The 19,207-nt window shown below is 37.5% G+C and overlaps 1 protein-coding gene across 4 annotated transcripts in view; it reads right to left on the bottom strand.

The window, feature by feature from the left end:
• Window positions 1-18,690, bottom strand: part of LOC131154191 (protein ALWAYS EARLY 2-like) — a 95,812-nt gene extending 77,122 nt beyond the window's left edge. For 2 of the 4 annotated variants that reach the window (XM_058106781.1, XM_058106782.1), the window contains exons 1-4: window positions 18,482-18,690; window positions 16,648-16,772; window positions 14,800-14,898; window positions 14,276-14,338 (exon numbers count right to left, since the gene is read on the bottom strand). In XM_058106781.1, coding sequence (XP_057962764.1) covers window positions 14,276-14,338; window positions 14,800-14,898; window positions 16,648-16,752 — 267 coding nt within the window. In that variant the 5' untranslated portion in view covers window positions 16,753-16,772; window positions 18,482-18,690. The remainder of the gene's footprint in view (window positions 1-14,275; window positions 14,339-14,799; window positions 14,899-16,647; window positions 16,773-18,481) is intronic. The other 2 variants (XM_058106783.1, XM_058106784.1) reach the window with 1 other exon arrangement.
• Between the last annotated feature and the right edge of the window lie 517 nt (window positions 18,691-19,207).

Here is a 19,207-nt window from a genome sequence, read left to right as displayed (position 1 = left end):
CTCCTACTGTGATTTTCCCCTCCTTTGAGGAGTAGTCTTTGGATCCTCATCCAGTTAGTTCTCGTTTTAAACCAGGTATTGTGTATATGCGGCGCCCCCACCCACAATCTCTTCCGGTAGCTCATCTGATATCTGATCCTACCACGCACCAAATTCAGTTAGTTGCAGCACCTCCAGAGCCTTTGGTACGTTGTTCTTCTCGAGTGTCAGAACCCTTGTACAGGTATGGGTTTCCCTCTTCAAGTTTTGGTAACTCTATTTCAACTCTTACTGCTACATTGTCCAATTTAGATATTCCCACTTCCTACTCACACGCTGCCAAGCATGATTGTTGGCAACAAGCTATGCAGGAATAAATTGTCGCTCTAGAGGCCAATCACACCTAGGACACTGAGCCTTGTCCTCCAACCATTGTTCCTCTGGGTTGTAAATGGGTTTACTCAATCAAGGTCCGATCTTATGGAAGTCTGGATCGTTACAAAGCTCGCCTTGTTGCACTTGGGAATAATCAGGAATATGGTGTCAATTATGAAGAGACCTTTGCTCTTGTGGCTAAGATGACTACTGTTCGTACGATTCTGCCTATTGCTGCTTCCAGTGAGTGGTCACTACATCAGATGGATGTCAAGAATGCTTTTCTTCACGAGGATCTTAAAGAGTGTATTTATATGAAGCGAGCCCCAGGCTTGTTTCCCTCTCCGACTTCACATATGTGTAAGCTTCGTCGTTCTCTTTACGGTCTCAAACAAGTTTCGAGGGCCTAGTTTGATAAATTCCGCACCACTTTATTACAATTTTCATTCAAGTAGAGCAAGTATGACACTTCATTGTTTCTTCGGAAATTAGACATGGGTATTGTTGTTCTCTTGGTTTATGTTGATGATATTGTGATTACTAGTTCCGATTATGCTTTACTAGCTCAGCTTAAGACTCATCTCTCAGAGTCCTTTCACATGAAAGATCTTGGGTCTCACATATTTTCTTAGTCTTGAGGTGAATCATAGTCCCTCAGGTATTTCACTCAATAAACATAAGTATGCTAGTGACTTGGTGGCCACAGCTGGCCTTCAAAAGGGTATTTCTGTTGATACTCCCATGGAATTAAATGCCAAGTTTCGCAAAGAGGAGGGTGACTTAATTGCTGATCCCAGTTTATACCAGAAGTTGGTGGGTAGTCTTGTCTATCTCACCATTACTAGACCAGACATTTCTTCTGTTGTAACAGCAAGTCAGCCAGTTTCTTCAGACTCCTCGTCACCTTCATTTGGTTGGTGTCCGTTGGTTTATTCTTCCCTACAAGCAATTCTACTCACCTTGCTGCTTATAGCGATGCTAATTGTGCTGGTTGTGCGGATACATGTCGCTCCATCACTGGTTGGTGTGTTCTTAGGTGATGCATTAATCTCTTGGAAGAGTAAGAAGCAAGACAGAGTTTCTAAGTCATCGACGGAATCTGAAGATCGGGTGATGTCTCTTGCTTGTTCTAAAATTATTTGGCTTCAAGGCTTGCTTGCTAAGCTAAATTTTTCTGAGACCAATCCTACACCTCTACATGCCGGTAATACGAGTGTTATCCAAATCACGGCCAATCCTATCTATCATGAGCACACGAAGCATATCGAAGTCAATTGTCACTACATCTACGAAACATTTGAAGCTCGTGTTATCACTCTTCCACACATTTCCACTAAATGACAAATTGCGGATATCTTCACCAAGGCTCTCACTTGTCATTGACATTGCTTCCTAAGTAGCAAATTGATGCTTGTTGATCAACCCGCATCAATTTGAGGGGGGCAGTCAACGGAACAGCAAACAACAAAGCAAAAGATTTCTTTCCTTACTTCAGCCCACATTTATTTCCTTATATTTCAATTCATTATTTTGTACAGTTAGCATATATTTAGTTTACATGTATAGGGCTTGACAGATTATAGTTTACTTGTATTGGGCTAGAATCATGCTAGACCTTATTTACTTTCCATGTATAGCCTTCTTGGAAAGTCTATATATAATATACAGAACTCAAGGCCAATTCATTCGGCCATTCACAAAATATTTGACATCATGCTCTAGCCCTTGCAACTTTTTGGCTTAGTACGATAAAGGTCTTCCTAGGAGGTAATCCTTTGTTGGCCGCTTTTTTGGGATCCAGTGGTTGAGAGTAGGGGTGAGCATAATTCGGGGAAAACCAAATTAACCGAATTAACCGACCGAAATTGGTCGGTTCGGTTCGGTTAAAAAAACCAATTCGGTCGGTTCGGTTATACATTCCAATATTTCGGGGAATCGGGTTTCGGTTCGGTGAATAGAAAACATTAATTCGGTTAACCGATTAACCGAATTAATAATTAATTAAATTTTAAATTTAAATTAGAAAAATTCCTGTTATCTTCTATATTTCCATTCCCTCTCCGCCTCTCGGCTCTTACTCTCCGTCTCACTCTAAGTGCTCTCAAAAACTCAGAAGTCAGAAGGCCGCCTTTCTCTCGCTCACCCGACCTCAATCCACCGCAGTTCGCACCACCATCTTCACGCGATGCTATCGCCGGCGACCATCGCCATCGTTGTCGCTGGTCATCGTCATCAGCACACAAGCTCCCTCTCATTCTCATTTTTATTCTCTCACAGTCTTGCGCACAGAGCAGTTCACTGAGAACCACCCCGGCTCGGCGGCTCCTCCTCACTAGCATCAAGCTCGCCCGAGCCCAATCGTCTCCCTAACCAACCACCTTTCCTCCACATCAATCTCCACTTCTCAGTTCTCCAGTTCTCCCTCTTCGCGAATCGCCTCTTCCTGGCTTCGCGGCTTCACCTGAGCCCCTCTTCCAGTCTTCCCAGTTCGTGACCCGTCCCGATCCCGAATCCCTCTTCGATCGGCTCTTCCCTCGCGTGGGCATGGCGATGGATCAACACTCAATGACTCAGGACTTCAAGGTTTCAACCTTCCCCCACCTTTCCTTGTTTAAGACGGATACACAGTCCAGTACACCTTTCCCCCTTCCGTTCCTCGTTTCACGGTTAAAATCGGTTAACCGAATTACCCGAAAATAAATTCGGTCGAGTTCGGTTCGGTGAGACCAAACGGTTCGGTCGGTTCGGTTAACAGGATTCTTTAACCGAAATTTTCGGTTAATTCGGTTAATTAACCGAATTTAGCCGAACCGACCGTTTGCTCACCCCTAGTTGAGAGATCAAGGTGGAGACAAGATGGTTGGAAGAGCTCTTATATCTTTGAGGGTAGGAATACTCGAATTAGTGCTTCCCTTTCTAGTTTTCCCTTTTAAATTTATATCTTTTTAAAAGCCCCGCGAGTGGCACGGACTTTGGAGAGAATTATAATGGACTCTTTGGGGTCTTTCTTTACTCCTCTTCTAAAGCCCTTTCCATTTGAATAAATCTGTTTGGCAAGCAAAGGTTCCTTTTAAAAATCATGCATTCATCTGGACTATAGTTCTCAATAGGATCCATACAAGGAGACTTTATAAAGACCTCAGCCCAAATGTTTGTTGTGCTGTGAGTCAAACGAGATTAAGGCTCATCCTTTTCTTCATTGCTAGGTGGTAAGGTATCTCTGGAATACTATGTTCTCATATTGTGGCGAGGCAAGGGTGGCCCCACACAATGACTGATTTTTTTGTTGGTGAGATTTCAGGAATTTGGGAAGAGTAGAAGTGGGAAAGATTTATGGACAGCAGTATGCCATTTCTTGGGCTCCATGGCTTGATAGGAAAGCAAGAATTTTCAAGGATCAAGACTTTCACAATTTGCTCTAGGAAAGTTACTTTTCTTGTTCTTTCCTGGCAAATTATTTTAAGGCTTTTTTTTGCCTTGTTTTGCGGGGGTTGGTTGGTTATTGTTGTTCCCCTATTGTACTTAATTTTTGGTTTTCCATCACTTGTACTTTTTTAGTCCTTAATTGAGGGCATTTTAACAAATGTGTTTTCTCCCAACTATTACTTTCAAAAATAAGTTTATCCAAAAAAGGAAGGGGAGCTCACTCTAACTAAGGTGTTGGTGGTAGTTACAAAGATGAACTGATGAAGACACCAAGCATGAATTCAGTAGGTATGAAAAATGCAGCAATGAGCTAACAATAATTGGATATTAAAGGCAGGTTCTAACTGCTAACAGCGGTACGACAGAGTGGTTGTTTCCGTTCATATTTTAGACCAAAAAGCAGTTGTGGCGCTGGAAGGGACATGGAGATATGAAATTTGAAAAGGCTGATACTATTCCTGATTAATGGCATCCAATAACACAATCAAATAACAGAAGTGATTCAAACTCAAAGAGATCTTGGTTTTTAGAGCTTCATATTCATCTTCAGGAGGTAGTTTTCAGGAACATCAGCTGCATAAAATGTTCATTGAAGTTGACAATGCAACCTGCAATATAGTAGATCTTTTATTTGAAGACTAAGCATGGAGAAGAACCTACCCTGTAGGAGGTGAAGGTTAGATGGAGGTGCTGGAATTATACCCAGAAGCAGGACCAGAGTAGTCGGTAAGAACAATGGTGCATACAGGAAAGCATGGAGCATAAAGGTTCAAAATAAGAAGGGGAGAGATATGAGGGAGGTCAGTAGCATGGGAGAAGATAGACAGACAACACATGGAGGGCCAGGGTCACAGAGGTGACAGATGTTCCTCTTTTTGAAAATGAGAGGAATATGAATTATAAGTAGGATGGATTAGGCTTGTGAATTCAAATGGGATTTTTTTTACCACAAAAGACATATATTAAGAAATACAAAAGACCATAGAGGTAACAACAACCTAGGACAGGACATGAGATCCTCACAGCAGGAAAAACAAAATAAAAAGAAGATAAGAACCAAAAAAGGAAATAAAAACAAACAAACACTAACAAATCCTGATTCAGAAAAACTCTCTTAAAGCCCTTCCCTTTGTAATTGATATAGTTCTGTAATCTTTACTAGTTCCTGCTGACCTTCAGTCACTTTCTTTTAGTCCCATCCAGTCGAACTTCATTCCCTCCAAGATCAGCCAGACATAAATCCATATATCCAGAATTTTTTTCAGCACCAACATCCAGCACACTAATTCCTCCACTGGAGGAGGTAATAACCTGTCCCTACATTGATTAGTCGCAGCCAAGCCTACACCCAATCCCCCTCCTCAAAGATAGAAACATCCTCCAAACCTTCAAACAGATAAGAAATATCCCCAAGAGCATGAGAAGAGTCAGAAGTATAATCCAAATTTTTGTGAATCTCATGCAACAACAAACCACTATCACATGCAAAATCACTATCATCCTCACTGTCCTCTTCCAAAACACACCCTTTTTTTTCCCCTTCTGAAAATGATTTCCTCCTTTAGTCCTTTATCTAAGTCAGAAATTCTAGGATTCCTCAACATAAAACTTCCCAGCATTGTCTATTTTAAAACATTGTCCTCCCCACATGTTTGAGCTCATTCAATTGTTAAGAAACAAACGTTTCTCACCATTCCCCTCCTCCCTCACTGATCAATGCTTATGCACCTTCATAACCACAGCCTTTCCACAACATTTTCCATCCTCACTTTCCCTAGAAATACCCACCACCATTGGGTACCAAACTATTAACAAAACTTTCCTTATTCTTGCCTCCTTATGAATGCAGATCCTGATCCAATTGTCCATCCGAAGCCACCAGACAAGCAAAAACTGATGGGAATCAACATGCCTTACCCATTTCCTTTGCCAACATAGTGACACGTAGACGACCTCCAAATGTCCCCTATTGTTCATATCTGTTTTGCAGGAACACATGGGATGATTTGAAGACTTTTTGATGGAAGACACTTCGATGGAAGACTTTGTTATTGTGTTCATTTTATAGTTTGCGTGGGTATGTTGTTACAAGACTATTAGGTGCTTGAAGACCATATTTGAAGACCAAGTGAAGTATTGAAGCAAAATTCAAACTCAAGACCCATGTGGGCCCCACACGGATTGACTTTCTTTTGGCTTATGTCTTTACACTTAATTTGTAATATTGCAAGACAACTTAACTTGCATGAGTTTTTAGCAAGTTATGAGAGTCATTAAAGTGTCTAGTAAGTTGGTGTATTTATTATTTGTGTCTTCCATGGTTGTGTGGGAATTGCTAGTTGTTTAATGTCCTTGTCCCCCATGCTAGCTAAGCTTATTAATGCCTTGTTTCCCCCATGCTAGCTATATATATCTCTCCATTGTAAAAACTAAAAGTTCAGTTATGTTTGAATATTGAAAGAACTCCTTTGTTGAAGCTTCAAGGTTTTGTCCAATCTTTGATTGTGTAGTGTGAGGCTACGTCGTTCTCTCCAGAGATCAAGTGGTGAGAGACCACTATCCTATCCAGCGACTCCATCATCCCCTCCTCCATCTATCACTCTCACGGCCTCCCATCTAACACCCACATGGCCATCTATATACACACAGTAGTTCCACTTCTATCATTGCGTTCAAAGCTTGTTCCAAGGATTTTCTAGCATGATCTAAGCTTGTGGTAGATAATATCAAGTCATCCAACGATTTTCTTTGGTAAGATTGTTAATTTTCTTAAGCCTTAATCTGGTTGTGAACTCTTACTCGAAGCCCAACAATCCTTGTTTAAACAGCCCTTGAATCCCTGCCTTTTATTAAAAACCCGTAGGTGTTCAAGCGACGACTGAAAAACTATTGCCAGTCAGGAAATCTGCTTCTAAATTCTTCAGGCGAATGAACCTGAAGTTCAGGCGACTAAAGTCACCCTGAACCTTTAAGTTTTCAATATTATTATCACTCGCTCATATCTATTGTGGGAATATTGTTGTGCTAACATAGAACCTATATTTTTGAACTTCTGAAATAGCATCTTTTCCGCATATAACTTGATTCCTTTGTGAAAGAACATTTCGGATTTAATTTTTGGACAACTCATACACCTTTTCAAAATCTTGGAAACTTGTGAATCATACCTTAGTTCATAACGTTTACGTTTGGTTGATTAAATTCTTAATTTAAAGTGTTTAAAGTGTATGTGTTTGCTTGAGAGTTATCAGTAGGACTAGGCCATCCATACCCATCCTACATCAGAAACTTTAGTAGACTCAACGCTATCATTTTTCTTTCCAGCATCCAGAGACTTATCAGCACCAATATTGCCCACAATATAATATCCTATTCTCTGCTCAGCATCAACACTTGTCTCTTCAACATCTCATACAAAACTAACCATTATGCTTCTGACTTCCTTGTTCCTTAAGTTCTCACAGCCACCAACAATCAAAAGATGATTTTTGGATCCTCCACAGCATGATCCCTTCCCTCTTCAGATTGTGGATTAGAATTATTAGAAAAAGCTGAAAAGCAACCAATTCTGACAGCCTTGGAAGGTTGCTCTCCCAATGATAGCTGGGCTCTGGCTCCACTTGAACCCCCCAAATGGATATGTAGGATTCCTTTCGAAGAAAAACTACTGCTTGAGAAGTACAAGCAACTTAACCATGGAAGCACCTCTTGCCCACTTGCAAAGCAGCATATTGGCAGACAATGATCCCTCTGCTCCCACATCTAACTTTTGGGCCTGCTCATTAACACTTCCCCCTCCTTTTCCTAAATGGGCAACCCACTACTCATGCCGGATTGTAAAGTGTGTCGCTTTCAAAGGACTCTTCTGAATATTCTCCCCCACTTCTCCCTCCCGGCTTGAACCACCCGGGTGTAGCGAAAAGTGGGCTGGGCAAGGTGCCCCGAAGCGATGCATCGTGTCGGCGCCCGAGTATGGTGTCAAATATGCGAGGGTTCCTGCATCATTCTGGACGTGGGCAGGAAAAGACATTAGTTCAGGAAACTAGAATTAGATAAGCAACTTGGAATATAGGAACACTTACAGGTAAAAGCATTGAAATTGTGGATACAATGATTAGAAAAAGAATTAATATAATTTGCCTTCAAGAAACTAAGTGGGTGGGAGAGAAAGCTAAAGAAATCGATAAATCAAGATTTAAACTTTGGTACACTGGAAAAGAAAAACATAAGAATGGAGTAGGCATTATTATAAACAAAAAATTAAAAGATAGCGTTGTGGTTTTAACTAGAGTAAGGGATAGAATTATAAAAATCAAAATGGTATTAGGACAAGAGATAATAAATATCATTAGTGCTTATGCTCCTCAAGTTTGCTTAGCAGAAAATCTTAAGAGACAATTTTGGGAAGATATGGATAGTATTATACAAGGCATACTAGGGACTGAGAAAATATTTATAGGAGGAGATCTGAATGGACACATTGGAAGAGATAATAAAAATTATGAGAAGATACATAGAGGATATGGATATAGAAACAAAAATGAGTCTGGGGAGATGATCTTAGACTTTGCTATGTCATATGATTTTAGTATAATGAATAATTGCTTTAAGAAGAGAGAAGAACACTTAATAACCTTTAAAAGTAGACAAAATAGAAATCAAATAGATTTTTTTTTAACTAGGAGGGTAGATTGTTTATCATGCAAGGATTGTAAAGTTATTCCAGGTGAAAGCCTAACCACACAACATAGAGTCTTAGTGTTAGATATATGCATTAAAAAATGGAAGAAAAGGATAAAATAAACTAGTGTAGGAGAACTTGATGGTGGAACCTAAAAGAGAAAATATAATAAAATTTAAAGATAAAATGATCAAAGATGGGGATTGGGATAGATACAAATACTCTTTGGAATAGATTAGCTAACTTTATTAAAAAGATAGCAAAAGAGATTTTAGGTGAATCAAGGGGAAGATTCTCGAATAGCAAAGAGAGTTGGTGGTGGGATAAAGATGTACAAAAAATCATAAAGACAAAAAGAATTTGGTATAAAACGTGGCAAAAATGTAGAAACAGAGATAACTTTAAAAAATATAAGGAGGCAAGAAAAGATGCAAAAAGGACCGTTAGTGAAGCTAAATATAGATCATTTAATAGTTTGTATGATAGATTAGGTACAAAAGAAGGGGAAAGAGATATATTTAAACTTGCTAAAGCTAAAGAAAGGAAGAGCAAGGACTTAGGAAATGTAAAATGTATAAAAAGTGAAGATGATATTGTCTTGGTTAAGGACGAAGATATTAAACAAAGATGGCGAAGTTACTCTAGTAAGTTGTTTAACAAAAACCAAATAGAAGGCTTAAACTTAAAATTGTCAAATGAGGAAAAGACTAAAATTATAAGATTTATTCGCAAAATTTGAGTTAACGAAGTTAAATTTGCACTAAAAAAGATGAAAAATGGTAAAGCTATGGGATCAGATAACATCCCAATTGAAGTTTGGAAATGCTTGGGTGATAACGGAATTATATGGTTAACTAATTTATTTAATATAATTATAAAGACTAAGAAAATGTCAGATGAATGGAGGAAAAGCACTTTAATACCTATATACAAAAATAAAGGAGATATTCAAAATTGTAATAACTATCATGGAATTAATCTTATGAGTCATACGATGAAACTATGGGAAAGGGTAGTTGAACAAAGATTAAGGTTAGAAACGAAGATCTCAGAAAATCAATTTGGTTTTATGCCAGGGAGATCTACCACTGAAGCTATTTATCTTTTAAGAAAATTAATGGAAAAGTTTAGGGAAAAGAAGAGGGACTTGCATATGATATTTATTGACCTTGAGAAAGCATATGATAGGAGACCTATGAAAGTTCTATGGTGGGTTTTAGAAAAAAAGGGTGTATGTTGTAGGTATACCGATGTCATTAAGGATATGTACGATGGAGTAATGACAAGTGTAAGGACTATAGATGGAGAAACTAGAGAATTTCCAATTACCATAGGTGTACATTAAGGATCTGCTTTGAGTCTTTATCTTTTTGCTTTAGCGATGGACCAATTGACTAAGAGTATTCAAAAGGAGGTTCCATGGTGTATGTTGTTTGCAGATGATATTGTATTAATTGACGAAACTAGGGACGGAGTAGAGGCTGAGTTAGAATTATGGAGGCTTTAGGATAAGTAGAAATAAAACAGAATATATGAAATGTAATTTTAGTAATGACAGAAGGAATATTGGAGACAAAGTTAAACTTGATGATGAAGAAATAAATAGCACTTGTAGATTTCGATACCTTAGATCTATTATGCAAGCTGAAGGAGAAATTGAATATGATGTAATGCATAGAGTTAAAGCAGGTTGGGTAAAATGGAGAAGTGCTTCAAGTGTGCTATGTGATCGTAGAATACCCTTAAAATTGAAAGGAAAGTTTTATAGGACAGTTATAAGATCAGCTATGCTATATGGATCGGAATGTTGGGTGACGAAGAAGCATAATATCCAAAAAGTAAAAGTTGCCGAGATGAGAATACTTAGATGGATGAGTGGTATAACATTGAAAGATAAATTAAGGAATGAACATATTCGTGGTAAGTTAGGTGTAGCTCCTATAGAAGATAAGATAAGGGAGGGACAATTTAGATGGTATGGACACTTGCAACATAGGCCACATTGTGCACCTGTGAGGAAGAGTGACTTAGTAACTGCGAGGGGCAATAGAAGGGGTAAGGGTAGAACTAAAATAACTTGGGAGGAGATAGTGAGTAAGAATTTAATATCCTTGAATCTATCAAAAGAAATGGTCCATGATCGTATAAATTGGCGGAAAAGGATTCATATAACCGACCCCACCTAATGGGACTAAGGCTTGGTTTTGTTGTTGTTGTTGTATACCTAGTCCGCTCTAGTACCTTAGGGTCTATTTGGTATAATTTTTCTTTTTGTCATCTGTTTTCATTTTTGTATGGTGAAGAAAGAGATTATGATAATGTGTCTATTTACATTGCCAGTTTTATATACTTGCCGTGGATTTTCAGTTTTTTTGAAAAATCAGATTGTATGGTTTTCAATTGTTTTGTCAAAATACTTAAATTTGCATAATTAACTTTCAAGAATTAAATCATTCATTTACATAATTTTTAATTAAAATTAAAAATAAATGACTGTGAATTTAAAATATAACAAAAAACCAAGTCTTAAGTCACACTAGAGGGAGTTGGCCACGTGAAACCTTTTCTGGCAGTTTAAAATATAAATAAAATAAAAATATCCATAAATTTCCTAAGATTTTGAAGAAAAAAAATTCATTTAAAAATATACTTTTTTCAATTTTCATATACAATAATATAATTCTTTTAGCACTAAAAAGTGAGTTGACATATAATAATTAAGTAAAATAAATATAATAATTTCCATTTTTTATTATAATATTTTTACTTTGTATTTTTTGAGTTTATTTATAATTGAAATAATTTTTCAAAATTTTTATTTTATTCAAGGAAATAAATGAGAATTTGTTCAATAAAAATTTTAATTTGTATTAGTTTTATAAATATTAATGCTGGTTCCAATTTTTAGTTTTTGCTTTTGGTTTTTAGTTTTTAGTCCATGTTTCATTTTCATAATTTTTTATATTATTATACCAAATAGCCCCATATCTTCAAGCCCAGGATCAACCAACAGATCTTCTCCCAATGCCGAAGCTCCTAGAAACCCTAGCCACCACACCTCAACAACTCCAGCCACCAGAATCTTCCCCTGTGCCAACACATTGGCAAAATAAACACAAAAATCCCCACTTTTCGTAACTGGTGGCTAAACAACACCTTTTACCACCTCACTCCAAGATCTCTTCTCCTCTGATGAAACACCAAACATCTACATATAAATGCTGCCTTTCACTGTTTCAGCAATTAATTTCAACGCCACCACAAAATCTCCCCAAGAAAACCTTCCAACCCACCAGGTACGAAGGCAGAGTGATTATTTCCACTAAAACCCCACCCTATCTCCAAGAGCTTACTGATTGTAGTCAACCAAAGCATCACTAAATACCAATGGTTCCCAAATCTCTTCAACAATAAAATCTCTCTAAGCGAACAAAAGATGATGAATGGCACTCAGCAAATCAACAAGCAGCCAGTAATGAAGCCCTAATCCAACAATTTTTAACACGAAGATTTCACTCCAATAAGAATACAAAGACCCCGCAAACAACCTTACCCAGTCTCAGATCGAAGAACTTGCCTGCAATCTAGGCCTTTCTTTGACAGATCTTCCACCAGTATGTTCTGAAATTATTCTGATAAGCAATCCTCGAAAGAACTGATAAAGAGATGTACAAGATTGATAGAAAGTGCAGGAATTAACCACAATATGATGAAAGGGAACCAGGCTGCCAAGCCCAGTGGTAATGGTTCATCCAAGCCTGGGAGATTCAAATGGATGGAGGCTCCCTCCCTTCCTCTCTCCCTCACACGTGCACATTACAGTCCTCTCTTCTATCTCCTATCTCTTTGCTCTTTTTTATTGCTCTTTTTGAACTTCACCCATGGAAATGATCATTGCTCAGGATGATGGGAGGTCTCCAAAATAATAATCCAGAGGTTAGAGAAGATTGGTGTTGGAAGATTTGTTTATCCAATAGAGAAGAATGGATATTGAAATTGGTGGGTTAGGGCTCTGTAACTTTTGTTCGCGGCAGCAAAGTGGATCTGTGACAGTATTGCTTCAGTTTTTATTCACTTGGAGAAGTTTGTTCAATGATGATGATTTAGAATTGTTAGGTAGTGATTAGATCGATAAGCATGAGAAAGTTTCTAGAAGTTGGGTTGAGTTTGAAGGGGACAGACTATTCCATCTTCATCCCTAAGGGTGGTGAAATGGGAGAAAAAATGAAAGGATTTTCATGGCAATCAGTTTGTAGATTTGTGGAAGCAAAGAACAGGAAACCTAAAACATCAAGAATGGGAAAACATTAGTAAAGAGTAATGGAAAATTGGTGTTGAATATGGGGTGGTAAAAGAGGTAGTAGTATAGATATCTAAAAGGGAGGAGGCTGAAGCCTTAATTGTGGTGGAGCAATGGCACATTAGTGTGAAGCTCAACCAATTTGATCTTGATCAGATTCAAAGAATCTGGGAAAGTGGGTGCATCAGGATCGTGAGAAGAAACCTCACAGCAATCAAGGGCAAGATAGTTGTTACTTGATAAGTATGAGTGAGCCATTCTGAGAAAGATGCAGCTCGATTGAGGGTTATACAATCTGGGATTGAGATGCAGAAGTCCTCGGAAGAGCAAAAGCTTCACATGGAATGGTGTAAATTCTTCAAGGAATGGTGATGTGAGTTCTCCATCAGTAAAATGTGAGCCTATTACATCAAGTGACATTGCTAATAAAATTGGTAAGAGTGGAGATTGGGAAGGAGCCAAAAAAGGGTAATGTGTTGCAAATATAGTAACAATGATAGTGACGACACCTTATTTAAATTTGTGCTCAATATGGATGTAACTCATTATTACATTGCAAATCACATGTTTACATGAACCCAATTCTCAGGAGTTCGGAGTTCCACTATTTTGTAATGAAGATATTAGTTTAAATTCTGCTAGTGATCACGTGCTAAGGAAGCAATAAAGTGCATTTGCCAAGGGGAGGGGGGTGGGGTTTTTTATTTTCCCAACACATTTCACCTAAAGTGGAGATGAATGATAAGGATAATGAAGTGCAAGAGCTTTTGGATAAGAAGGGATTGAGTTTGACAGCTACCAAATGTCAGGAAATAACATTGGATTGGGGCAAGAGTAAGAAGAAAAAGAGTTTAGAATTGGAGAATCTAAAGTGTTCCATTATGAGGGAAAGGACTTTCTGAAAAAGCTGCCTTTTTTACTTTGTTTTGAGGATGTCTTGTCCTCCTTTGTTTGCATCTCTTCTCAGAAAATTTTCTTCTGCTATCCAAAAAAAAAATTTAAATGAAGGCTACAAGGCAGAAAAAAGATCCTTAGAATGGGGAAGATAGAACAGAGGTATATTTTGCTTCTAGGGGGAATTGTTTTGCCAACTCTCATATTCTTTTCCTTTTCGTTGAGGTTTGGAAGAGGCTACGAAGCTACAGATTAATTCCTCCAGCAGTGTTTTGACAGTTACAAAGGAAAGAAATTTAAAACCTCATTTGAAATTGGAAGGGCCGTAGTTCTATTTCTTGCAACTTTGATTGAATGGTTCTTCTTAAAACAACTTTGGTTCCTCTGTAGACTTCATAGCTTTTTTTCCCTGTGGGTTTTGATCATTAGATAGCAGCCTTTCTTTCTCAACTAGGGGTCCTTTTAGTAATACACATAATTTTACTAATCTAAAAGATTTAAAACAAAATAATCTGCAGGAAACCCCAGCCACCATGGCTTCTTACATTGCAAATTACTAAACTCAAATGGAATTTTGTAATTCATCTTATTAAATAAGACAGCATGCAATGACTACATACCCGATTCATGTTGTAGAGGGCCTCCACCATTTCTACAGATCTATTACGTACCACAGCAGCCACCTGGAAATTCAGAGGAACTAATAATCAAAAGAAGATGCAAAAGCATAATCTTGACCTATTACACCAGACACTTCCATTAGTGAAGCATAAATAAGAAAATGAAAAATGCAATCATAAGAATGTTTTCCCCAGCATTTGCGTAGCATATAATTAAAACTCAAAAATATAATGTTTAATGCACAAAGCTCCCAAGTCCAATGCCAAGTCAGCATCAGAGGAGGGCACAACATATCCAGCCTTACCTCCAAATTTAGAGAGGCTATTTTTATTACTTGAATCTATGATTTTCAAGGTCGGGTATAATACCCCTGCCATTAGATCAAGGTGCACCCTCATCATAAAAGCTCAAATTCAAAGAAACAATAGTTTGCCCTAATCATAAAAGCACAAGTATGGGGGAAGATAGCTCACTATGATCAATGCTATTTAAAAGAGCACAGTGGGAAAGAATGGCTAGCTACCTTCTTCCACTCTCTTCCATACTTCCTGTAAGCTTCATAGAAACGCTCAAGTTCTTCTTTACTCCATTGAGATCCTAACATATCAGATAACTTTCTCTTCTGTGCAAAATATTTGGACAATAAACACAGGATCAAAACTATAAACAAAAAAATTGCAGTTACTCTTTTGGAGTAAATCGTGTTTATGAATAATCAGAATTATTGTATAGCCTGAACAGAAAGATGTAGACAAACAAACACAGGAAAAAGAGAGGCAGAATGTATTTAAATTCTAACCAATGCAAGACAACAGGAAATACATATGACCATAAAATTGTATCTATATGGATTAATGTGAATATTATAGTGCAGGGCAACCGTTTATTACTGATTCAAGTGCCATTGAGAAAAGGGACAAGAACGCCAATAATCCTGTAGCACTCCTGCAGGAAATTTGTTTATCCTGGTCACCATCACCACATAGTGAGAAGAAGGGGGGGGGGGGGGGGGCGGTGCATTCAGGGATGTAAATCCAAAACCAAGCATGTTCCTCCTTAGGACAAAGAAAATTTACGACATCCAACTTACAATCACATCCTTTTTCAAACTGAAGGCAAAGAGCAGAATAGCCTTTCAATACCAAGCCTCCTATAAAAACTCAAATCATATATATCTCCACTATTCCACTTCCCCCTAGTCCCAACATTGGATGGCTCCTTCAGTCTATATATCTCCGTGGTTGACCACCCCTCTGCCCAATCCTAAGGGGACAAGTCAAATAAAATCACATAATCTAGTCTAAACAGGCTTTTGGAAAGAATTACGAATCAACCAATTCCCATTTAGTTACTATAAATGCATTTTAATTAAATGCAAGCTTGAGTCCAGCATAATAAATTTGGACATAAATAATTAATAAAGTTAACTAGTAACCAGCCTCTTTGGAATAGATGCCATAAGTGCATGCAAATATGCAGAATTTCCTATGAAAATACTGCAACTAGAGCATGATGAGGTTGGGGTCCCTATCATGCAATATCCATATGCTTATGGTATCCATCCAACCACTAAGAAATCAATTGCACAAGAAACGTTTTCTATTGCTTATTCCAACCATAACAAGTCCAATGCATTGCGCGGGGTACTATTATTTAGAGTGTCCTTCCATGCACTACTATCATATTCAAAATTTCCATAACAACTCAAGTCAGCAAAGCCTCCACCACGACAATTTTGAGCCAGAAGAACAAGCACTTGTTGCCAATTCTTCCTTATTTAGAGCCACAAAATATGCTCAATTACAAGCCAGTAGAACTTCTCAAATCTCAACCGTCCATGTTTGTCTTCTTCTCATTCTCACTGCACCTTTAACACAAATAACCACTCAGAATTCAGTTATCATAGCTCATGATCAAGCCATGCTAACCCGCTCTAACTTGTTTGAAGTGTATTTAAACACAATAAATTGAAATTAAACTTGAAACACAAATTATTTCAAATTCACCACCCACTATAAGAAGAAAGAACAACAAATAATACATCTGGATCCCTGAACAAAAAAAAGGGGCTGGGGATGAAAGAAAGTAAACAATCGTATAGATCATGTATAGGCATGTAGAAGTACTACAATTTCATCCCTTACCTCAATTGTTGTTGCCGGAACAAAAGTTCCAGCAACTAGGAAACTAATTAATTTAATAAGCAAAACCAAGTGTTGATACAAGAAACACCCACCACGGCGAGAGTAACATAACATTAAAGAATCCGCACAAGACAAACAAAAACTTCTGTCAAGATGAACAAGATGTACAAGTTACGTTATCAATAGTCCTAGCACATGAAACTCTAACAAATGAAGCCTAGACTCACCCGCTGTCTGCCTTTGTTTGAATTCCCAAGATCTTTATCAGAAGACACCTCATCAAAATTCAGAAGCCGCTTATTCACACTTCTAGATTTCTTTGCTGGCGCCATGAGAGTCTTTTTTCTCTTATCTAAAATAAGTAAGTAAATAAATCAGAAATTTGAATTTAATATACAGAAAAGTAAGGTAAATAATGATAACAATAATGGTCACGAGCAGGAGCAGCTACTGCTGCAGCAGCTACAACAACGACAACATAATCTAGAACACTCAATTCTTAAAGCATTTAATTCAACTAAATTTGTTTACTTTATAAATAAAATAAAATAAAATAAAAAATAAATGAGGGAACCTAATGGATAAAAATTGTCAATAAAAGGAATTTTTCAAAATAACATTTGCCCAAATTTTCCTAATGATGTAGAACAGAATGCCAGCAAGAATTTGTTAGCTCCTTAAACCTTAAAAAAAAAATTGATAGAATATAACATGAATATAATAAATATGCAAGACAAAAGTATATCTTGGACATGTAAAACATACCGAATCTAGTAACTGTGTTTGAGTAATTGCAACGACTAAATGCTTTATCAGAAAAACAAAATATAGCGCAGCAAAACGTGGCAAAAACAATGCGCACAAAACTCCAAAACCAACCAAGAAAAAAAAAAAACAAAAAAAACAAGCACAGCAAAGTGAAAAAAAAAAAAAAAAAACCAACATTAAATTCAATATCACAAAATATATATTTTTATGGATAAAGCATTTCATCAGAACCTCCCCTTCCAAAGATCTTCCACTAGCTATAGCAGATTTATAAGCCTTTGAAGCACCAGGGGATCAAGAAAATCTACTAGCCGTGCCAGAAAAAACATTGATAATTATCAGAAAAAAAATCAAAGAATTTGGGTTTGTTTTCTACTATGATCGAACAAATATAGCCTGCGAATTTATTTTTTTTTCATAAACGAAGAAAATTATTAGAGAAACGGAAAGGAGGACAACAAGAAAAGGAAGGAAAACAGGGAGGATAAGCTATCCTTCCAAAACAAATGAAAAAACAGCAAACTGAAAAAACAGAATACAAAGATTACAAATCAGCTCTGCTCCAGCAAAGCAATCTAGTCCCGCTGAAAAAAAATCTGTTAGAGATAGAAGCCAAAAGAAACCATTCAACCAAACCCACAGCAAGAAACACCACTCTATTCCAAAGAAAGTACAGAGGAGTATCCAAGTTGTTAAAGATTCCGTCATTTCTCTTCATCCAAATAGCACCAAAAGATAGCCCAAGAATTTATTTGCTCTCTAGACTCATAAAAATAAACCGATTGAACAAAGCTCAAGAATCGAGTAGACCAAAACTTAAAATGAGCTCTGTGAATGCAACTAAGGCCAAGCTAGACAAGGATCCATATTCAAGATTCAACCAGATCCAGCAAACAAAAGATAGGGTAGAAGGAATCCCGAATATGCTAGTGATATTGCATATGTAGAAAGACCAGTCCTCAAAGTTCCCCGATTCATTTCGTTCCAAATCAACCAACAAAATATATGCAAGACCTGTGAACTTCCATAAGAGTCTACTCTTGAACTAGCTGAGCAGCTGGAAACCTAACGAGGAAGACAATTCGCACATACACCCACACAAAAACACACACAAAACTCCGTCAGCAGTTCTGCCAGTCCAACCGAACCAAAAAAAATGGCATCACACTCTGAAACAGCCTCTGAATGCCTAAATCAAGAGCCGACAAACCCTGGAGAGGACGCAAAATTCGAAATTCTTCACTGAAAACCCTAACTAACAGATCGGACTCGGATCTGAAACAGCGATCTTACCGATAGCAGGGCTTCTGCGATCAAAATCGAACCATAGACAGCAGCGAACTTCAAGAGATGAGCAATTTCTAGAGAGAGAGAGAGAGAGAGAGAGAGAGAGAGACCTACAGAGAGAGAGAGAGAGAGAGAGAGAGAGGGGTTCTGAAGTTGGGGGAGAGGCGTTGCCGCGAAACTTGAATGAAAGGAGAGGCGAGCCAAACCCAATGAGATTTTTCATTTTTGTGTTCTTTCTCTCCCCGTCTTATTCGCCGTGCGATGAAAAATCACGAGGGATGATGCCGGAGCTCTAATCGCCGTACGCGTGGCAGTTCCACGGATCTCACGGTTCACGTTTGAATTTCGTCGTAAACATAACAAAACATTTAACAATAATTTATTTTATCATTTAGAATATGGCGAAAGAAATCCTTTCAAAAATAACAGTCAATTTCTTTTGGAAGCCACTCTCAACCTTATTTAGTTTTTATTTTTCCAAATAAAAACCTTCGCTTATAACCAATATCTTATAAAATAGTTTAAAGCTTTTTTATAAACTTCTAAGAAAAATAAAAACTTCAAAGATATCATTAGAACATTTACTATTGACATTTATACTGGTAGAAGGACATTCCTTATTTAATTATTATTTTTTTTTCATTTTAAATCCTTAAAACAGCCCTATAATAGCTCATTTTCTATATTAGAAAAAAAGGTATATAATGCATGCTCGTAATTAGTTATTGCACC

Source organism: Malania oleifera, chromosome 4 (assembly GCF_029873635.1).
Source record: "Malania oleifera isolate guangnan ecotype guangnan chromosome 4, ASM2987363v1, whole genome shotgun sequence".
In the NCBI taxonomy this organism is placed as follows: Eukaryota; Viridiplantae; Streptophyta; class Magnoliopsida; order Santalales; family Ximeniaceae; genus Malania; species Malania oleifera.
The sequence above is the reverse complement of the archived record's forward strand: the minus strand, read 5'-3'. Positions and strand labels throughout refer to the sequence as shown.